Source organism: Onychomys torridus, chromosome 23, assembly GCF_903995425.1.
Source record: "Onychomys torridus chromosome 23, mOncTor1.1, whole genome shotgun sequence".
Classification (NCBI taxonomy): domain Eukaryota; kingdom Metazoa; phylum Chordata; class Mammalia; order Rodentia; family Cricetidae; genus Onychomys; species Onychomys torridus.
Genome location: NC_050465.1, coordinates 18,786,191 through 18,809,467, shown reverse-complemented (window position 1 = coordinate 18,809,467; position 23,277 = coordinate 18,786,191). Strand labels below are relative to the sequence as shown.

General features: G+C 40.2%; 1 protein-coding gene across 4 annotated transcripts in view; it reads right to left on the bottom strand.

Moving 5' to 3' along the window:
- Fer (FER tyrosine kinase) overlaps window positions 1-23,277 on the bottom strand; it is a 329,360-nt gene that overhangs the window by 213,702 nt on the left and 92,381 nt on the right. For all 4 annotated transcript variants that reach the window (XM_036173166.1, XM_036173169.1, XM_036173167.1 and 1 more), the window contains 2 exons: window positions 12,325-12,447; window positions 4,268-4,457 (listed from right to left, as the gene is read on the bottom strand). In XM_036173166.1, the coding sequence (XP_036029059.1) occupies window positions 4,268-4,457; window positions 12,325-12,447 (313 nt within the window). The remainder of the gene's footprint in view (window positions 1-4,267; window positions 4,458-12,324; window positions 12,448-23,277) is intronic.

Below are 23,277 nucleotides of genomic sequence, written 5' to 3'. Positions count from 1 at the left end.
AGCACAAAGAATTATGTGTCTTGCTCACGGCTGTGCTGTGAGACTTTAAATAGTACTGAATGGCTCTTCTGGTTTATCTTCTGTTGCTGTGATAAAACACCCTCACAAAAGGAAACTTAGGAGAACTCACAATTTCAGGTTTCAATTCACTACTGCAGAACACAGCAGCAGAGCTTGAGGGAACTGGTCATGCCACATCCACGGTCAGCAGAGACATGAATGCACACATGTTCACTTGTTTGCTTGCTTGCTTGGCTCAATCTTTCCACTCATATAGTATACATTTTTTATATAATTACATCTTAGTTCATATAATAAGTTAACCAGGATAAACTCACTGTAAGGGTGAGTTAGTAGATTTATGAACCCCTTCCAAGGGAATGATGCCACCCACAATGGGACAGATCATTCCACAACAAATATCTAAGACAATCCCCCACAGACATGCTCATTGGCCAACCCAATGAAGACAACCCTTCATTTAGAGTCTCTTTCTCAGGATTTTCTAGATTACATCAAGTTGAAAACTAAAAGTAACCATTGTAACACCTGACCATCAGTAAATAACCTACTTGTTGAATGATTAAGTAGAAAAAGAATCACTGTATATACACTATTATAAGATGAAATCTAAGGTTCAGTTCATAAAACAAGCATAATGCATTGGATAATATTGTATGTTCTTCCATTTATGTAAAAAAGAACAGGAGGCATATAATTTACACGCATGCTTCTATTTGCAAATAATACTTCAGGAAAATTACTTCTGAGGAAGAGAATTGGGGAGTAAGCAAGGAACACTCAGACCCATGTACATGCCCATGTGCATACACTGCTATTCAAAGGCATTACATGAGGCTTTGCTTTATCAGTTAGAAACACACAGCATAATCCTTCATAAATCTATTAACTTGAGTTTATCCTGATTAACTTATATATGAACTAAGACGTAATTATATAAAAAATGTAAAGTAGAACTATTTGTTTTACAGTACTTTTAATATATATAATAAATGTATACATATTACCTCTCTTCGGTATCTATGGAATGAAAAACTCACAGATGTTTAAAAAGCCTAATTACAGAACAGACTCTTGGTCTGCTACTCTGCTCAGTACAGCATTTGGTGAGCAAGGCTCAAAATGAAGATTCATGTCAGTGATTGAAAGAAAGCGTACCTCACAATTATAAAGATAAAACTCAACAACACTGTCCATTTGCTTTCGTTTTAGAGCAGGTTAGTGTTCTTAGCGTAAGACTGAACAGCAGACAGTACTGTGAAGAATACTATGAGCCATAATGACAGGCAACTCTTAAAAGGTCAGATACTTCACAGGTTAAAAATGCAGCATAACAAGACTATTACTACTGCTGTTCAACTAAGAACAGCTACTCAATATATGCAGAGAAGATAAATATATGTTGTGTCTCAGTCTATCAATGGGTTGCACACAAAATGCTAATTTTGGAAATATCAAAGTGAAGCCTGTTCTCTTATAGGAGAGCTAAACATGTCTTAGAAGTAGGAAGGCATTCTATGGCTGCCTTCAGCTCTAGACACATAGATCTGACATACAAGTAGGCCTTTGATCAAAATCACTGTATTTGCTCCAAAGCTGTCATAAAACAAACAGGTAATTCTGGGGTGAAAAGAAAGTCTAATTTCTCAATTAACAAATACTGAGATAAAGCTTATTATGTTCTACTACTAGACAGTTAATAAAGAAAAGTCTTTAATAAATGAATAGTAAAGCCAGAGCATGTGTTTCCCTGGTTATCAGAAAATCCTGATGTTTGCAGAACTACACAAGGGGAGTCTACACAGATCCCACACTCCGAACCTGACTCAGAGGACACAGTGTTCTAATCTCAAGAACTAGAACTGATGTCCAATACAATCCTCAGTTCCCCGAGAGGCCGCCCTTTCTTCCCTGAACAGTAGCACCCTTCTGCTTTAATGCCTCGTACTCTACAGCAGAGAGGGAGATAGACAGACATACAGGCAGGCAGACAGATCATAGGTATACTGAAATCTGGATCCAGCACATGTGTGATCACGTGACACTGTCTCTTCTGCCAATGTCCCTTCTGTCCTCCTGCCCCCAGGCCCTCCCCCTCACACACAGTCTGACTTAGTTCATAATGCTATTCATAAAACGATGTTTAAGGAGTCATTTTGGTGAAAACCATTTAAGCCTTATAATTTTTATTTTCCACAAAACTAAAAAATATATATTATAAATATTAGTTGAAAAAGTCAAAGAACGCAAAATTTTCACCAATACAGTGGAAGTATTAGCAACAAGAACTGTGCATCAGATGTATTCCTTCCTCATAAATTTATGGGAAATCTTAAGTAATGTGTAAAATATTACCCTACTATTTTAAACTACATAGAACATACAGTGTTACTTTTGAAAACCTGATGAATTTTTCAATGAAAGCCTTACTAAATTTTCATTTTGGTTTGCTTTGATTTGAGGCGCAGTTTTCTATTTCCCATGATGTCTCCATCGTGCCTAAACCTCTCAAGCATTGGAATTAGAAGTGTAGACCACTACCACACAGCAAAATTTTAATTTTTAATTAAAAACTTACTAAAGGCATTGTTTCAATGAGTAGATAAGAGGTACTTATAATCACTATTTCAATTACTGAAAATAAATTGAAGACAATAAAACAGACAGCACTATTTAAAACTAGCAAGGTAGTATCACTGGTTATAAAATCTTATAAATGGTGTAAGAAAAGAGGCTGATGGTATCAAAGAGCTATTTGCTTTCTTAAACAGTATTATCTATTCTCTATGAAAATGTTTATTCAATTGAATTGGTAAACATCTTTTCTTTGATAACTTAAGAATTAAACTCTAAAGGTTCAGAAATTCTTAAAAGCCATGCTTTTAAATTATATATATTATTTTAAATTATAGCTATTATCTGGCAACTTGAATAACTACTTTTTATTCTACCATACTAATACTAGTATAAATTATATGCACATTAAATTACTTAAAATAAATTATAAAGTATTATAATCTAAGATTGTCAAACCATCAAGTAATTAAGCAGCCAATTCCACACTCATATGCAGGCAAAAAAAATATTATAAATCATAATCAAAAGATAAAAGGTTTTCAAAAGCCAAGTGAAAGGCATGAATGTGAATTCTTATGAAAGAATATGTATGTCCAAAAGGTATCAAGAATCATAAAGGAGAAGAAAGAATCCCATGGACCTTTGCTCAGATTCTGACAGAAAGCATGATACTGGAGAACAGACCACAATTTGCAAAGTGATGTGTACATCAGCAAAATTCAATTGATAACAAAAGCAGCGATGATTATAATATTCAAGTACTTCATGTTCATTTCTATGAATTTGTTGCTGCAGTTTTAAGTATGGCCTGTGGAGACACTTGGATCTACTTAACACATTATGTTATTTACTAAAATGCTGACTATAAATTCTTTAATCAAAATACCTCCATCTATGGAATGCATCGAGCTGCCTAGAGAAAACAATAAACACTTACCTCGCAATTTTTCAAGCATTGCACTCCTGAAATTTTGGCTTGGATAGCTTTCACTGGGCATATGAATAAAAGGACTATTCTATGCATAATAGGAGGTTTAACAGGTTCTAGATCGTATCCACTGGTCACTGCAACATAAAAGTCTAGAAACTCTGCCACATGTCCCCAGTGAGCAAAATTGCTCTAACATAGATGACAGACGAGGTAGGTAGGTGAGTGGGTGGGTGGATGTATAAATAGATTAGATAGATTGATATATACTAGGCATTAAGCAGATAAAACTAAAATTAAAGTGAATTTTAAGTTTGTAAATCTGAACAAATTAAGGATGAAAATTTAAGCTAAATCATTTTTTTGTACTGGGAAAAAAAAGTGTACACACTATCCATCTAAGGCAAACAGAGTTTCATGGTTCTGAACAAACAATGCTTTCTTCTCATTCTTACTTCCATCTTAAAATGAAGCCCTACCTTCCTCTGCCTCCCAGGAATAAAAACAACTGCAGTCAATCCTTCCAGTTGTGCAGGCAAGAGAAGTGCTTTCTGCCCTCTGACTCTATGGGTGGGTAGCTCCTGAGGTGACTGACAGGTAAGTCTATTCTGCACTTACAAATAAGTTTAATAGGACCTGCGTGTTAACAAGAGTCATAATTTGTTACAGCAAACCAGAATTAGTTTCGTGCTCACTTACTACCCAGACCCTCCGGTCGGTGCTGGACGCTCCAGAGCTTACCATTGATGTGACTGATCGCGCATCTTCTTCGTAATTCACCACGGGAGGCGGTTCTTTCCCATCATTTTCTTGTACTTTTTGTTCCAATAATTCTTTCTGTGCTGCACACTTTGCCTCAGTGCATCTCAACTGCTGGACTGACTGTTTCAACTCTTCAAGAGCCTGTTTTTGGCCCAGAAGCAGCACAATGCTACAACAAAATACAATAAATATATATTATTTCAACTCAACAAGAAGTAAAAGCAGCAATGGAAAAGTGTGTGTGTGTATGTGTGTGTGTGTGTCTGTGTGTGTGTCTGTGTGTGTGTCTGTGTGTGTGTCTGTGTGTGTGTCTGTGTCTGTGTCTGTGTCTGTGTGTGTGTGTGTGTCTGTGTGTGTCTGTGTGTCTGTGTGTCTGTGTGAATATGTGTATCTGTGTCTAGGTGTATGTGTCTTTGTGTGTGTATTAGTGTGTCTATGTGTGTGTCTATGTGTTTGTGTGTTTGTGTGCAGATTACGCTTTTGTAAACGTTCTCATTTTCCTCTATAGCACTTCTTCACAATCATACAAAAAAATCATGAAAACAGATTTTAATAACAATGGCTACTGGATGTCAGTCAGGATTAACAAAATGGAAATAAGAAATTCAAGACACTTTTAAATAAATAATGGTATATGGCATTTATTTTCTTTTATACATAAACTATCTACTTCACCAGGAGTTAGTTTAGGAGTATAGGTCCTAAACTGGTTGAAAAAAAAAAAAAAAAGACAAAAATCAAAATATTAAGTTAATTTCAAATCTCAAGAATTAAATACTTAAAGTATGACATGTTCCTGAGGTAAAATTAATAAAATTAAGGAGATAGCCTATGCACTGAGCTGTATATTATGAGGTATGTGTTTTGAGTCAGGGAACATTAACATGGCAGGGATTCAGAGTTGACGATGACCGAGTGAGCATAAGTCTACGAATCTTTTTCCTATGAACAAAATGGCGACAAGAGATTTTCCCATCCCTCCTTTAGAGAGCTGACCCGCAGGGCTCCCTACAATGGGAACTGCAAGCTAATTTTCCCACAGTAAGGCCGCCAGAAAGAAAGATAAAGTGCTGGCAGAAATGTCTACCCCGTAAATATGAGATACTAACACCTTAAAAGTAAGTGCACCGTGCACTGCGGTAAGTTATTAATAGATACAAGACAACAGATTGGTCAAGAGGAAATGCTTCCGAATTAGATAGTGAAGTAACTGACTTACAAGATCACAACATACCCCGAATAACCATACTCAGCTCAGTCCCAATCTAACTAAGCAGAGCACAACCTCAGTGATCATAAGGAAGAATGGTGGTACCCGCAATAACAGTTCAAGGCATTTCAGAGAACAGTGTGAAGTTGGGGAAAATAGAGCTTGTGCTAAAGAACATTTGGAGAAGACCTAGAAATGTCCAGAAGACAGACTGCTCTAAACAGCAGAATTTAATAAATGATAATTACCATGGACATCATCATCATTCAGTAAATCTGTGACCTATTTTTAAAATCTGTACAGATTTCTTGGTAAATTCATGCTGGCTCGCATATTAGTTGGTAATTGCTTTTCTGCAATAAATTGGCACTTCTGTTTCTCAGAAAATCCATTCAGAGAACGTTCATTTTTAAGACAATCATTTTTGTGAGAAAAAATACTAGGAGACTCTGGAAAAGATTACACTACTATACTTTTTTAACTTTGTGGGGGTTTCTTTCTGACACGTATTCCAAAAGCAAAGTACCACAGAAATCATGAGTACAACAACAGTACCAGAAATTATTCTAAATATATCGGGTAAAATGGCATAATACATTCTCATATGTATCCAGAAGATTATTCAAAAAATGGTTTGTCACAGATAGGCACAATTATTTGATATGCTTAAAAGTAATACTCTAAACACACTGAATCAGGAGTCTTACATAAAAGCCAACAAAAAATGCAAAAGAAAGTAACTAAGAGGGGTAACTGCACAGGGTAAGAGGAAGGAAAATACGCCTCCTTCGTAATGAAATACAAAATTATATATAAGGGATAACAGCTGCAAAAAGTCAATGTTAACCCAATAGCCAAACAAAGAAAATTAACTGTGTATTTATAGGAACAAACTCACACAGACTGTAGTAGCAGGCTCAGGGCTGCACAGATTGAAGCTGAGGGTCCCAGAGAGGAGGAAATGGGCATGGGTTCACTCGTAACTAAGAAGCTATCTGTAATTGGAACCCATCTGCAAAGAAAAAATTACTTTTCTCCAATAAAATCTCACTGGGTATACTAACCACTCCAGGGTGAACAACCCTTGGCCTGGGTCTCTGCATTACAGCTTATAAACATGTACTATCTGGTTGCAAAAGAAAGAAATAAATCCAATGACAGATTACTACTGCTCCCTTGGCACAAACTAAGTATACTGGGCACTCCTGGTTCTGACATATGCTGGGGATAAAGCTTTTAAACGTCCCTTCAGAAGCTGTGAATACTGGGAATTTAAGGCACATATTAAATTCAAAGACATAATTCAAGCCCTACTATATGCTGATAGGACAAGTAGTTATATAAGTAAAAATTCATCAGGATTCTATTATTTAGAAATAATTTAAGAATATGAACATATAAGAATTTCTGAAGAAATATAATTTTACTGTTTTATTACTTTCAAATAACAGTATCTGAAGATAATAAAGTATTACAAAAATAAAGATAATACTTTTTCTAAAATATAGGTTCTCACTAGATAGCCCAGATTGGACATTTATGACCACACCTAGCTTTAAAAAGAATTGTAAGTTCATGTTTTTAACTACAAAATTTATTCTCATTACAGATGTGTATTTATATATAGATAGATGTCTAGACTTATATGTGGATGGATGGATAGGTAAGTAGATAGGTAGGTAGATATCGATGGTACAAACTAAGGACTTGCCCAGGAAACACTAAGGGAAAAATTATAAATATATCACTGTAGAGTCCGATTCAGAACATCTGTTTAGCAAAAGATTTTAACATATAAATATGGAGGCAAAGTTCAGTCCACCAATTTCAGAATCACTCAGAGTTAGCAGTAACTGTTCAGTGACATAAATATACTCCATATTTTAACACTGTACGCTGACGCTAACAATAAGTACTCAGGATAACAAAGGCTACTTGATTGGGCTCATTAGGACTCACCCCTAAAAACCCGGCCATGCTAACCCTTCTAACTCCTAAAAATTCTATTAGCCTGCAGGGCCTCCGTGGGAGGTTGGGTGAAGTCCGAGGCCAGCTCCACCCCTCCCTGTGGGTACCTCTGTTCCAGGGTGCCCTGCCTAGACGGGCCTCAGTACAGGACTGGCATGTACCATGTACGCCCCCTGGGCTGAGATGCTGGAGGCCGATGCCCGAGGAGGCTGAACGTCCCAGCTCCACAGCAGCCAGCGCTGTGGGGGCCATTAACGGCACACGCCCTCACGCACGTGTGAGGCAGCATCGTGAACTGGAGGTGGTGAAATTTTCAGAGAAAAAAAAAACTGAATAGGAGGGATGCCAACGAGGAAAGAAGAAACACAACGCAGAAAAACCTGATCCGGGCAAATGAAGAGAAAACTCTCATGCTCCTCCACGGTGAATAAAGACCGCGAAAAGGAAGAGCCAGCCCCGCCCAAACTTGGGCAAAACTGTTATCGGGAAAGATTCAGGAGAAAGCTTGTACTTCCTGGAGGTGGGTATTTTTGTACCAAAAAACACAAAGCGTGGTGACTGGGGAGACATGGAAATGGTCCTTGTATAGATGTAGAGGTAAGAAAACTAACCAAGGCTTCTTAAGTAGTGGGGAAAGGTTACATATTTGGAAGCAACTTTTGTACGGTATTTTAGAAACGAACGGGGCATCACATGTCCATTGTAGAACAGGATGAATGAACGGTGTTGACGTTCACTAGAGAAAGACTACTTCGCCGACTAGGAAGTTGGGGCTGCACTGAGGGCACTAAGATTGATCCAGCTCTGGGCGGGAAGATAATGAGTGCTCCTATGGCATTTAAACAGGCACACCAAGAAGGTCAATCCTAAGTGGTAAGAACAAAGCTAAGTCATCTTCAAGCCATCTAGAGAAGAGGCACACGCCTAGCAACATGCCTTCAGACTGGGTTGGCTCAGTGACAGAGAGTGAGCTAGCAAAAGTGACACCAACAGGGGTCATCTTGACACAGGAACGACATCAGCAAAGTCAGATGTGATGAAGAGGTCCAGAAAGACAGCTGCCCTACTCCAGGCCAGGGGTAATCTCCGAGATTGATATCTCCACTGTAATGGGGCAAAAGCTAGATGTGTGTGGGTTGGAAACTAAGTGGTGATTGAGGGAATGCGAGAGAACTCCTCCTAGAATGAGTTCATGCTCAGAGACGAGAAGACCAAGGCAAGTGGGGGAATAAAGAGGGCCCAGCAGCTGCAGGTTCAGCTGAGTGGCAGTACAGCACTGCCCAGCAGATGCCGGCCTAGTCATGACTTCAGCACTCAGAGATGGGCGTGGGAGGGCTTTCAAGATGGTGGTTCTGGAGTCAACACTGAAAAAGTGAGTCTAAGGACCCAGTTGGGAGGACGGAAAGGGTAAATATAACATATAAAATAATACAAAATTTCTGGGGAAACAAAAGGTGGCCCTCCTTTATAAAGTCACAAGAAACTACTTAGAACAAGTCAATTCTACTGTAAAAAGATGGGCATTAAGGGTGGGTGCTAAGGGGAAATGTGTGTAGATTCAGGGATCTAGTTCCCCCAAAGCAAGGACAATGCTTTAGAATTTTCTGTGATACAGAGGTTCGTCTGCTGATTAAAATAAAGGAAATGAGAAGATCAGAAATTTGATAGAAGTAGAGAATATTTGAGAAGTTATGCCAAAAACTAAGAGCAGGTGTAGATGAAAGAGATCAAAGACATCACAAAACCCTTGAGAGCTTTGAAATCTGAAGGCAGTAATGACAGCTTGGGAACAAGCAGCTCGTCTATTGCAGCCCGGACTTGGGAGACCATGCCCACACGCACGGTTGGAGTTTCTAGCCATCACAACCGACTATCGGTAACAAGGAGAAGGCCCAGGCTAAAGAGAGGGGAAGCTGTTAAAGCGCCCTCCATGCAAGCCCAGAACATGAGTTCCAATCCCAAGCACCCACATGAAAGCCAGCTGTGTTCCTGTGCATCTGTAACTTCAGTGCCAGGTGGGAGGCAGGGGCCAGGACGATTCCTGGGGCTCACTGGTCAGTCAACATACCCAAATTCTATGGGTTCAGTGGAAGAGCCTGACTCAAAAAACAAACAAACAAACAAACAACCCCACAAATGAGATGATTCAGGATAATAAACATTAAACTTTAGTTCCACATGCATACACATATATGCATACAGAGAGAGAGAGAGAAAAACAAACAAACAAACCAGGGTTAGGGAGATGGCTCAGTTAGTAAAGTTCTTGCACATAATCATGAGGACCTGAGTTCAATCCCAGCACCCACAAAAACAGGTTACCGCCATTGCTCCAGGTTACCCCACTGAAACTTGATAATATGATCCTATTGCTAAAAACACGACCGTCTTTGGTCACAGAACATGGAGAAATCAAGCTGGTACTGACCTACAAGCTTCCTTCATGCTAGCTGGGTTTTATTTGCATACTGCCCATCAACAGTCAGACACAGCTGTGAACTTTGCAAACTGTAACAACGACCGATCTGGTGAGACACAGCCATGTGTGCAACAGCGGCAGGAGCGCTATGGGGGTAATCCACAACTCTCTAATCACACTGAAGCCCTGTCCTACAGAAGGAACTCATCCCTGGAATCAAGACCAAGACCCTGTGGCTGATGAGACCACAGGCACAACTACTATTAGTCTGCTAAGTAGGCACAGAATTAAAGTGCCTCCTAAATATGTCCTTATAGATAGTATAACTCTCAACCAGAGAAGCTTCTTCATGCAGTACATAGTGGTTAATTATAGAGACGAACAACCAATCAAAATATGGAGAATTATGTGACCATGGAAGGCTCAGTCCAAAACGGGACATCCAGGTCACACACTTTCCTTCACAAGGCTGGGAGAACACTGTAGAAGAGGGAGGGAGTGGAAATACTCTAGTCAAATGTCAGGAAAGACTGCTGCAAACGTATGTCCTTTGGACACTCATGACCTCATGCAGCTGTGGTTGACAACACAAGACCTGCACAAGATCAAGCCAGTCAATATTCCCGAGTGGAGAGCAAGGCCGCACCCTGAGTTAAGGAGCTACTGGCAATGGATGAATGCTGAGAAAGGAAGACTCAGTCTTCTGCAGCAGTGTGGTAGGTTGTCCCTGTTCCACTGGGTGGCGCCCTACACATATGTGCACACCAGCAGCATGGACTGAGTGAATGGGTGGAGGGGGAGAAGAAGAGGTGGAAGAGGAAGAAGACAAAGAGAGTAACAACAGGAAGGCAGGACTGTGGGAGGGGAAAAGGCAGTGTGGGAGGAGTCAAGGAGGAGGCAATGAGTGTCCATACAATCTAAATACACTGAATTCATGCACACAATTACTAAAGAATAAATTAAAATGTAAAAAGCCTCTGAAGCCAAGAATACAAGCACATATTATTCCACTGCCAGGGAGTCAGGAGAATCCCTGGGGGTTTAGTCGGCCCGTCTAGTTGAGTCATCGAGTTCCAGCCCAATGAGAGACCCTGCCTCTAAAAATAAGAGAGCAATTGAGGCAGACACCTGACATCAAACTCTGGTCTCCACACAGATAGATGCACACGTTCTTGTACCTACACACATGAGAGAGTACACACATCTAACATGTTCCTGTACCTGCACACATGAGAGAGTACACATATCTAAAACACATTCTTGTACTTGCACACAGGAGTGACTATATACATCTACCAAAAGATAGAGATGCACACATTCTTTTATCTGCACACATGAGAGAGCACACATATCTAACACATGTTCTTGTACCTGTACCAATGAACTAGTACACACATCTAACACACCTAACACACATTCTTATACCTGCATGCATGAGTGAGTACACACATCTACCAAAAGACAGAAATATACTAAGACAAGTAAAATCAAAAGACCCAGAAAGGTATTTTCAAGTCAGAAATCAACTAGACAAACACCAGGAAAGCCAATATAACAAAGTAAACCTGGAGCTGATTTCTATATGCAAAGGAGATCAGTGTGTTCTAATTAATTTGATTCCTTTTTAACACAACAGCAGTCAATTTCTTCCCTGTATCCTTTTACAAAGGGATTTATAGTAAGTCTCATAAAATAAAAAAATTAAAAAATAAAATAAAATAATAAAAAGATGTAGAGCAGCAAAGACATCTTTTAACAAAGGATTCTTCATGAAGTAGTTCAAACTGTTAAAACATAGGCATCTGATCGGGCCATTATCTTTACAAACACAACACCACTTTTCTAGGACACAGTTGTCTTCGAGTTTCTAATGCTGTGATGAAACACTATGACCTAAATCATCATGGGGAATAAAGGGTTTACTTTGCTTACATTTCCAGGTAACCGTTCATCATTGAGGGAAGTCGGGGAAGGAACCAAACAGGACAGGAACCTGGAGGCAGGAACTGACGCAGAGGCCATGGAGGAACACTGCTTATAGGCTTGCTCTGCGTGACTTCCTCAGTTTGCTCTCTTATTGCACCCAGGCCCAGTGGCCCAGGGGTGGCACTGTCCACTGTGAGCGATACCATCCCACATCAATCACTAATCAAGAAAATGGACCACAGACTTGCCCACAGACCAGTCTGGTGGAGGTCTTTTCTTAGCTGAGGTTAGCTCTTCTCAGATGACTCTAGTTTGTGTCAAGTGGACATCACATTTTTATAGAAATACAAAAAGTTTTCCAGAGTCCTATGATGTAACTACATGAAATTCCACCATTTTAACATGAAAACTTCCATTTCTGGAAATGCCATAACCACAACAGCATGTAACAAGTATTTCGTAAAAAGACATCCATGAGCCTGTATTCTTTCAGATGTTATTTCTGTTACTTACTCAGACTTCTTTTCACAGGTCTCAGAAGATTCTTCAATCCTCTTCTCCAGCTCCAGCACAGCCTCCTCCTTGTTTAAGAGCATCTGCTGTGTCTGCGTGAGCTCTTCTGCTAAAGTCTTCAACCTAGAAGGAGGAGCCACCATTACCAATAACATACTAAATGTGCTGATCTGCACATACACCAACTTATGAGGTCGCCAAGTCCGAAAGGGCAGCCAGCCACCCGTAATCTACTTTAAGGTAAAATTTCAGTCCCTTGGTTACATTAGCCATGTTCCAAATGATAAACAGAAATGTGGCTACTTTACTTCCTACCAGAAGACAAAGAAAACATTTCAATATTCAAAGTGAACATTCTGGAAACTAGATAAAACTGTATGCAATGTAAGAGTCAATGGAGTATGAATGAAACACATCTATGAACAGTGTCTGTAAGAATGGATGGGGAAGCTAGTGCTCTTGGAAAGTGGTATCTGCAGTCTTATTCCTTTGTTGGTTGTTTGTTTGTTTGTTTATAGACAGGGTTTCTATAGCACTGGCTGTCCTGGAACTCACTGTGTGGACCAAGCCTCAAACTCAAGAGATCTGCCTGCCTTTCTGGGGTTAAAGGTGTGCAAGAACACAACTGGTTAGTTTTTAAAATTGAAGAGAGGCTGGGCGGTGGTGGCGCATGCCTTTAATGCCAGCACTCGGGAGGCAGAGGCAGGTGGATCTCTGTGAGTTCCAGGCCAGCCTGGTCTACCAAGTGAGTTCCAGGAAAAGGTGCAAAGCTACACAGAGAAACATGTCTCAAAAAATAAAACACAACAACAACAACAACAACAACAAAAATTGAAGAGAGAAAAAAAAGTCAGGAAAGATTAAAAAAAAAAAAAAGGACTAAGTATCATGTACTAGGAAAAATATGCTTTTGTGAAAAGATCACACCTTTTTCACATTAACATATATCTGCACTCTGGCTGTGCCCATCTATCTGAGACTCAGAAAATTCTTCAGCTCACAGAATGTTCTCATCTGTAAACCTGGCACTGAAATAACTGTTTCATTAGCATTGTTTTTAGAGAAAACTGAAGTAATGCATTACAAACATTATAAATTAACTACATTTTGGTAGCCTAAGTGGTAATCAGTATATTGTTCATATATTACCTTTTTGACTCTTTATAACAATCTTCCATGAGAGATATTATTACATTTATTTTATTTTAAAGAAAAGTGAGAATCCGTAGTTTGGCAGTTGAAACTGATGATAAACTACTTCTATGTTCACATATTATACTGACTTAGAAGTATCCTCTGTATTAGATTTAAAGATAATTTAAGATATAAATTTAATATATACTCATGGGCCAAATAATTTATGGCTGCATAAAATGTATTCAGTCCTTAATGGAAATATTTCTAAAACACACACACACACACACACACACACACACACACACACACACCCCTATTATATCATATTAAAACTTACCTTCATACTTTCAAAGCAAGACATTAGAGAGGTTTAAACTCTTGGGAAGAAGTGTCTGTCCTCCCCAGGAAGGTAACAGTGACTACCTACCTCCTGTGGGTAATTCGGGTCAGACATGACAGGAGAGATAAACAAAGTGGACTTGGCACAAGCGTACAGCATCGCTGAAGTGACCGATTAGGGGAAATCCCTATTTATCATCTCCTGTGTGTGCGTGATTGGAAGTATAGGTACTAAAATTATGGGATGTACAGCCTATGCACTTGTAGATCTTTTAAAGCTATATGACAGTGCCTACCCATTTGTCAGTCAGAGTAAAGATCTATCCCATTGTTTCCCGAGGGGACCCCTAAACCAGCTCAGAGTCTTGAGGCACACACTTGCTTGGGCTAGCTCCTACTGTATGGCAGGTGCTCCATGCTTTCACTCTCACTGTTAATAAATGTCTGCATTCACTACTATTCCATGTCCTCTCCAATTCACTGCTCAAGACACAAAGAACGGAGACTTGATGTCACAGAACAACCAAGGCCCCATCCAGTAACAACAGGAAGTCAAAAATACAGGGAAAACATCAAATTATCCCATTCTACCGAACTTTGAATTTATTTAAAGAGAGAGAGTAAAAACTCTGAAGTACAAGTTATAAGCAAAAGTCTTCTTACTACAGACATTTCCTAGATAGAAGGGAATCTACTACAGAAACAGAAGAGAACACAAGTAGAGGAACATCAAGAAAAATACTCAGATCTGCAAGGTCCAGCTGTGGACGGGGACACTTCCTGTGACCGCATGGCCAGCATCTGGGCAGGAATGGGGAAATCCTATGTCAGGAGAGAAGAGATGGCGCACTCCAGGAATCAAGAAGGGACAGGAAAACGAAGCAGCTGGAGGAAGCAGGAAGAAAGCTGAAGCTACAAAGCATTCCCCAGCTCCAACCAGTCTGCCCAGAAGAGGGAGTGAGGCCCCGATGCCCTCTGCACAAGACAGTGCGAAATGTGGACAAACCCAAAGGTAACAAGAGGCTGCAGCCCTGCGGAGGCCAAAGCCACATTCCCCACGAGTCCTAACGGTGGTAGAGGGTTCAAAGTCTCAGGACTCCTGGGTGACAGGCTGGCTTTGGAGAAGCAACCCATCTCTCAGAGTGTGCACAGACATACCATCTGGAGAAGGCTACTATCCTTAGGAACCAAACTACTCAGGGCATCACAACCCCTAAGACAATCACAAGTCAGGGCTCCTGGGACCACTCGGCCATGTGGCAGACACAAGGTGGGGGATGCCATGAGTCACAGCGGTAAAATGGGGAGAGATTCTCTCACAAACCTAGCAAAAGCTTTAAACAAGGGTGTGAGAACCACAGAAGGATCAGTTGTCAGGGGGTCCTGCCCTCAAAAGAAGAGACAGCAACGGCACGTAATGCTGAAAAGTAAAGGCTCAATACATCAAACACAAAATCTCAGTTTAAATCTTCATCTACAGACTGCTCAAGTAGTGGAAGACTACTTAGGTGTGAAAATATATCACTAAATTCAGATAATAAAAAAGAAAACAAGTAAAATAACCCAGCAAGATGGTCAGAAGGTAAAGGCACCTGAGGACCTGATTTGATCTATAGACTCTATACCACAAATCATAGGGTTTCTACTACTACTTGGCCGTATCTGAGTGCTAGCACATTTCCAAACTCTCCCCGTCCCCGTCATCAGTCCCAGCACTCTCTCCAACACTCCTGCAGCCATTCACAAACAGCCTGCAGCTTGGACATTTACCATGCCCTCCGGGACACAAACTAGGGGCCTCTGGAGTAAGTGTGCCTGCCTAGCCCATGCTCATCTGAAGATAGTGGGGGCTGTGGTATCAATATGATAAACCTATGGAGTGAGTGAACACAGACAACCCTGCTAGAAGAGCATGCCCTCAGACTGCCCAGCAGGCCTGCCGGCCACCCCCCATGCCATGCCCACTCGTTTCCAGTTAGTAGATAATCCAGAAGCTTCTCCACTCCAAGGACCTTGACAACAAAGACTTCTCCAACACTTTAATTTCATTCAGTATTTTCTTGCTTTTATCTAATTGTACTTAGTTTTAATTGGTTTTCCCTCTCTGACATATTTCCCACGGATCATTCTTTCATTTCTTTCCTTGCTTTACCATGTTTAGCATTTCGGAACCTCTATCATTTTTGCCCTTCTTCTCTACTCTCATTGGTCTGTAGTGCCTGTTCTTAACTGGCTCACACAGCACTTCCGATCTGATTTGAGCCCAGTAGTCACTGTGCCTTGTTTTCCTCTCTGGACACCACTGGGGACTGAGACCAGCACCTCAAAGACTTTGTTTGGGAGGGGGCTTTGTGGCTGAGCTACACACCATCCCAGCTGAAAAAAACTGTACTTTACTCTCTACCCAGGACTAATCCCAGCCAAACCTTTCCAGATAAAGGACACAACAACTCCCAGCTGACAATCCAGCCCCAAGAAGCCACACACAGAGGGAGCCTAGAGTCCTGCTCCCAAACATTCACCTTGTAGCAACAGCAGGGTGACAAATGATTTGAGGAATAGCACCTACGGGGGACTGAAGATGGACAGTTCCCATTCCTTAGAACACTCTGCTGACTAGTGGAGAACTAGCCAGAGTGCCCTCTCTGTACACCACTCCGCAACATCATAGACATCAATGAAATACCATAATGAAACTCATCAATATTATAATATATGCTAATAAAAACATTACAAAGTGTAAGAGAGACATTCTTTACATTTATACATCCCTACAGATGTATAAATCTAAGCATAGAATCACAAGAAACATGAAAAACAAGTCAACAGGAGTTCCCCAAAACTCCCTAATTTCCTAGTAAATGACGCCAAAAATATCCAAATGAATGATATGCTAGACAAAGAATTTAGAAGACCAATTTTAAAAATGATTGATGAATTTAAAGAGGATATAAATAAACAGCTGACTAAATTAAGGAACATATATCGACTATGAAAGAGTAATTCAATAATGAGATTCTGAAAAAGAACTATACAGTAATGCTGAAAAGTAAAGGCTCAATAAATCAAATTAAAAAATCTCAGTTTAAATCTTCATCTATAGACTGCTCAAGTAGTGGAAGACTACTTAGGTTTGAAAATATTTCACTAAATTCAGATAATAAAAAAGAAAACAAGTAAAATAACCCAGCAAGATGGTCAGAAGGTAAAGGCACCTGATTTGATCTATAGACTCTATACCACATATCTTAGGGTTTCTACTACTGCAAAAACAAAAACAAAAAACACCATAATCAAAAACCAAGTTGGGGAGGAACGGGTTTATTGGGCTCACATTACAGTATTGCTATTCATCATTGAAGGAAGTCAGGTCAGGAACTCAGGAGAGGATCCAGGAAGCAGGAGCTGATGCAGAGGCCATGGAGGAGTGCTGCTTACTGGCTTGCTTCCCATGGCTTGTTCAGCCTGCTTTCTTATAGAATTCAGGCCCAGCAGCCCAGGGATGGTCCCACCCACAATGGGCTGGACCCTCCCCCATTGATCACTAAATGAGAAAATGCCTTACAGCTGGATCTCATGGGGGAATTTCCTCAGCTGAGGTGCCTTCCTCTGATGACTCTAGCTTGTATCAAGTTGACACACAAAACCAGCCAATGACCCCTTGTCAACTTGACACACAAACATCCCTTTTTTTTGTTTCGTTTTGGTTTGGTTTGGTTTGGTTTTGGTTTTTCGAGACCAGGTTTCTCTGTAGCTTTGGAGGCTGTCCTGGACTAGCTTTGTAGACCAGGCTGGCCTCGAACTCACAGAGATCCACCTGCCTCTGCCTCTGCCTCCCGAGTGCTGGGATTACAGGTGTGAGCCACCACTGCCCGGCCAAACATCACTTTTAAGCCATATCCCTTCCTTTCTTCCTCATCGCCAAGATCTCACATTAAAATCATAAGTAATTTTAAAAGTCCCACAGTCTTTAAAAATTCAGTCTTTAAATTTTCAGTCTTTTTAAAATATCCAATCTCTTTTAAAAGTCCAACTCTTCCATCTGTGGGCTCCTTTAAAATCAAAAGTAAATACCTTCTTCAAGAGGGAAGAACCAGGGCACTGTCACAGTCTGAACCAAGCAAATCCAAACTCCAACAGTGTAAATAACTCAATGTCCCATTATCTGGGATCCACTCACGATCTTCTGGACTCCTGCAAAGGGCTTGGGTGACTTCTCCAGCTCCGCCCTCTGCAGCACACACATAACTTGTCTTTTAGGCTCTGGCTGGCTCCACTCAACTGCTGCTGCTATTCTTGGTGGTCATCCCATGGGACTGGCATCTCTTAAATGTTGGGGTCTACTGTAATTGGGCTGAACTTTCACCAATAGCCTCTCATATGCTCTCTTCATAGTGCCAAGCCTCAACTTCTTTGCATGACCCCTTCAGTCCTGGGCCTTCAACTGCTACTGAGGCTGCACCTTCACCAATAGGCTCTCAAAGTGCCAAGGCTCAGCTGCTCTCCATGACCCCTTCATGCCTCCAAAACTAGTATCACTTGAGTGACTCTTACACATTACCAAGTCCTGCTGCCAGCATGAGGTACAACCTTGGCCACCCCTGGAACACAGCTTCTCTGTGCTCTTAGGAAACACGTCCCAGAAGATTTCACCTCAGTGATGCTGGTCTCTTCTTAATCATCACTAACTTCTTAGCTCCAGCTAACCAACATCAACTATCCCAGCAAAGCAAAATTTTCCTTTAGTAGTTCTGGTATCTTATTAATCACAGCTGATTCTTCAGCCCCAGCTAACCAGAAACACAGGATCTTAATTAAAAATAAGCCCTGGCAGATAGTTTAAATTTTCCTCTAAAAACATCACAAGCTAGGCCTCCACCCTCTGTAATACTCTCAACATTCTTATCTTCCAAGTTCACAGAGAACATGCCACTGAGCTCTAAACACTCTTGCCCAAAGTTCCAAAGTCCTTCCACAATCCTCCCCAAAACATGGTCAGGTCTGTCACAGCAATATCCGACTCGTAGTACCAATTTTTCTTAGTCAGAGTATCTACTGCTGTAAAACAAACAAATAAACAAAAAACCCACCATGACCAATAAGAAAGTTAGGGAGGAAAGGGCTTACACTTCAGCATTGCTGTTCATCAATGAAGGAAGCCAGGACAGGAACTCAAAACAGGGCTGAAACCTGGAGGCAGGAGCTGATGCTGAGGACATGGAGGGGTGCTGCTTGCTGGCTGGCTTCCCATGGCTTGCTCATCCTGTTTTCTTATAGAACCCAGGACCAGCAGCCCAGAGATGGCTTCACCCACTATGCCTGGGCCCTCCACATTGATCACTAAATGAGAAAATTCCTTACAGCTGGATCTCAAGGAGGCATTTCGTCAGCTGAGGCTCCTTTCTCTGATGACTCTTAACTTGTGTCAATCTGACACACAAAACCAGCCAGCCCACCACACAAATGTAGAAAGATTAACCTGACATCTTAAAGCAGTACTCTGACCTTATACATGCTGTGGCACACAAGAACCCATACCCACAGATCCCACACACTAAAAATAATAATTAAAAATAAAAAAACTGGACATACAAAATACATGGGGTATCATTAAGAGACTTTTGAGCAGTCATTAAAAACAGAGTAAAACTATCAAAGTAACACTAATAATATGATGGGTTCCTAGAGCGATTTAAAAGGAGGGTGAGGGGTTAATCAAGGCACGAGAAATGAAGACTTTCAAACCCTGAAAGAAAATAACAACCAACCAAGATTACTATATCCAGAATTCCACAGGACAAAGGAGAAAAGATTTTTCCAAGATAAACATAAGCCAAAAGAGTCCAACACCAGTAAAACAGCATCACACTGTATCCCACATAACTCAGGAAACCATTAAAAACTGTAAGATGCATAATGTAAAAACTGAGGAACAGGGACTATTCCAAACAACTGGGAAGAAGTCCAAAGGTGACAGGAACTAATATACTACCTTTCAATCATAATCCTAAATATAAATAGACCCAATTCTTTATTAAAAGACAGGGTGTGGCTGGCTGATTATTAAACAAGAACTGCAGTTAGGTGCCTGAAAGAAATTCACTCTTCTATCAACAAAACCGTGCAGAGTGAAATTGAGAATTTAGAAAGTGACATGGCAAGCACACAAAAGCCTCGTCAAACAGAAAAGCTACACCCACATGCAACAAAAATCAACTTTAAGCCCAAGCTGATCAGAAGAGACAAAGAATATTACTACATATTTATAAAGGGAACAATGCACTGGAAAACATGTGCACTGAAAATCTGAGAACTCGATTTTATAAAGCAAACACCCCAGGGCATAAAGGAAAAACAAGGCTTCAACACAATAATAGTGGATCCTTTAATACCACGTTCTCACCAATAGACAGATCCTACAAACCAAAACAAACAAAAACAGTTACATTATTTTACATAGCAAGTGAACTGATCAGACATGTTCAGAATATTCCATCCAACGGCTGCAGAATAGACATCCTTCCCATTAGCACGTGGACCTTTTCCACATGGAACTTTTCCAAAACAGTTCATATTTTAGGCCATAAAACAAAGCAATAAAATTACAATTCACCTCCACAGGATATTTCATACTATGCCTACTATATAAAGTTGGCAATAACACATTAAAATTAGAGCTCATTCAGGGGAAAAAAAAAAACTGTATTTCAGGAGGGAGGTAAGAGGGTGAGTATAATCAAAATATTTTATATATGTATGAAATTGTCAAAGAATAAACACTATCTTTTAAAAATTTTGTAATATAGAAAAAAGACACCTGTATTTCAATTGAAGGCCTCAAGTTACTTGTTCTTCTTCTTCCCTTGTTTTTTTTTTTTTTTTAAATCCTGGAGTGAATGGACACCAGACAGCCTGGGAATTGAACCTGGGCCCTCTGGAACACCAATCTGTGCTCTTAACCACTGAGCCATCTCTCTCCTCTAGTTACTTGTTAGACAACTACATAAGTTAAGTAAGTAATGCAGTGCTTTGTTGTTTCATAAAGCTCTGCTGTGCATGGTTTTATAGAGCTGCAGATCATTGCCAGTGTGTAAAACCATGCACAGCATGGTCAGTCACCTCCGACCACCCCCTCTGTGTCGCAGGGTCAAGAGCCAGCTCCTTGCCACTGTCCTGGCCATGCTCCATCAGAGCAGGGCAGAGCAATTCAGTGATGAGATTCTGAAAAAGAACCCAAGAGTAATGCTGAAGAGTAAAGGCCCAATGACTAAAACAATTACAAAATCTCAGTTTAAATCTTCATCCATAGACTGGTCAAGTAGTGAAAACAAATTTTTTTTCAGGCCTGGAAATCTATCACTACACTCAGATAATAAAAAAATAAAACCATGAAGTAAACAGAATGGGCCAGCAAGACAAAGGTGATCAAGGTAGAAGCAAACACGGGAAAGCGGGGAAGGAAGTGGGGAGCCAGGAGAGCTCTACCACTCCAGTGTCCTCTTTCCTGCGTTGACCTTTCACCCCCCATCCCACCCCCTGAGACCTTCTTATCATCGCCTCTCCTTCCTTCTCCTCTCCTCAGTCACTCACTTAAGCAGTTCTTTACTGATGACAGTTCTTGCCTCAGCAACTCTCTTAAACACTAGGGAAATAACAAGAAATAAATGACTTCTGGAAACTGAAATTTTCCTAGACAGATTTCAAAGCAAGAGAGACAATGACTGAGAAAAATGAAATTATTTGAAGAAATACTTTCCTTTTCTTACCACTAGTCCTTAGAGGGAATAAAAAAAACAGTCCAGAATAAGTGAATTAAATGAAGGAGAAATACATTTTAGTAATTACAGTTTACGTATCAATGAGATAGCAAATGGAAGAGCTCTTCACCATAATGCCATGATACAGGCTTCATGTGCAAACACAACAGCTTACTCTTTTTATTTTTAAATGATGCAATATTATAAAACAAAACCAGTTAAATACTATAAATGACTATCTGAAAAAAATATCACAGGATGACATACTCAGCATTTGAGTGTTTTTAATATGCACTTAAATTCATATGATCCTTACAATGAATTATGATTACCTTCATTTTTATATGGGAAATTAATGCATAGAAAGGGTGAGGATTTTGACAACATTCATATAGCTGATAAGATACAAAGGCTGGTATTAGTGCCCAAGCAGCACAAATCCTGAATCCCTCCTCTTAACTACTACCTTCTGTCTTAAGAAATTCTACCGAAAATGAATTACTATGTATAAATACACAAGTACATAAAGACAACAATACAAACATGTTTATTGAGGTCCTACCCATAAACACAATAACCAAAGTGCACAATATTGCGGTGCTAATGTTCTTCCGATTTTATAAGCTTCAAGCCCCACAAAAACTCGATCCAAACAACTGAAAACAACCTAAATGTCCACCAATAAAAAGCTGAGTCAGATAAATTATGTAACCCAGGAGTATCAGAACACTGTACAAAATTAAGAATGGTTCGTAGCTCTTTGTACAAGCTACCTTTCCTGTCTATGCAGATTGTGGCCCTTCCCTGACAGTCCTCTAACCCCCACTACCTGCAAACCCACAAGCCGAGGTTCAGACCTGGGGCCACGAACCTTCTTCATGAGTGAACCCCCTTTGCCTAGCTGAGCTGCAGACCCACCTTTGTCTGGTCCAATTATACATCTGGCCCACCAGCTTTACTTTGCCTTGCATTTGCACTGACCTATCTAAGGAAGGCCAAATGATAACATATTCTCCAACCAAAGAAAGAAGTGCACAGGAACAGGTCAAATCGCCAAAACAAAACAACATGAATGTCCAGAACAGCATGTCTCCCATCAAACCCACTCATCCTACTGATGTGTTCTCTAATGAAAACTACCTATACAAACCCCAGGACACAGAATTGAAAAGAACAACCATAAACTTTATCAAAAAATTGAAGAAATTTTAAAATGACATGAACAAACATTTCATTGAACTCTAAGAGGATAACAATAAACACCTAAGTGATTTCCAAGAAAATACAAATACACACCTGGATGAAATAAGGAAAATAAATCAGGATTTGAAAACTGAATTCAGTGAAGTGACTGAATCATTGAAGAAAACATAAGCCAAAATGAAGGTAGAATTGAAAAACTCATTATCCCAGTTAGAAAGCTCCAGGGAAAGCCTTTACAAGCAGAATGAGTGGAGCAGAAGTTAAAATACCAGGATCTAAAAGAAATAAGCAAGGAAAAGGAAGAAATTTTAAAGCATAAGCGAGGAGCATAAAGAGAATGTGAGACACCATCAAAAGAGCAGATCTCTGAATTCCAGTCACAGAAGTGGGGAGAAGAATCCTAGGACAATGACTTTAACAAGATCAGAGAAAATTTACACAAACAAAGGAAACACATATGTAGACACAAGAAGCACACAGAACCCCAACTAGACAAGACCAAAAAAGGAACGCTCCA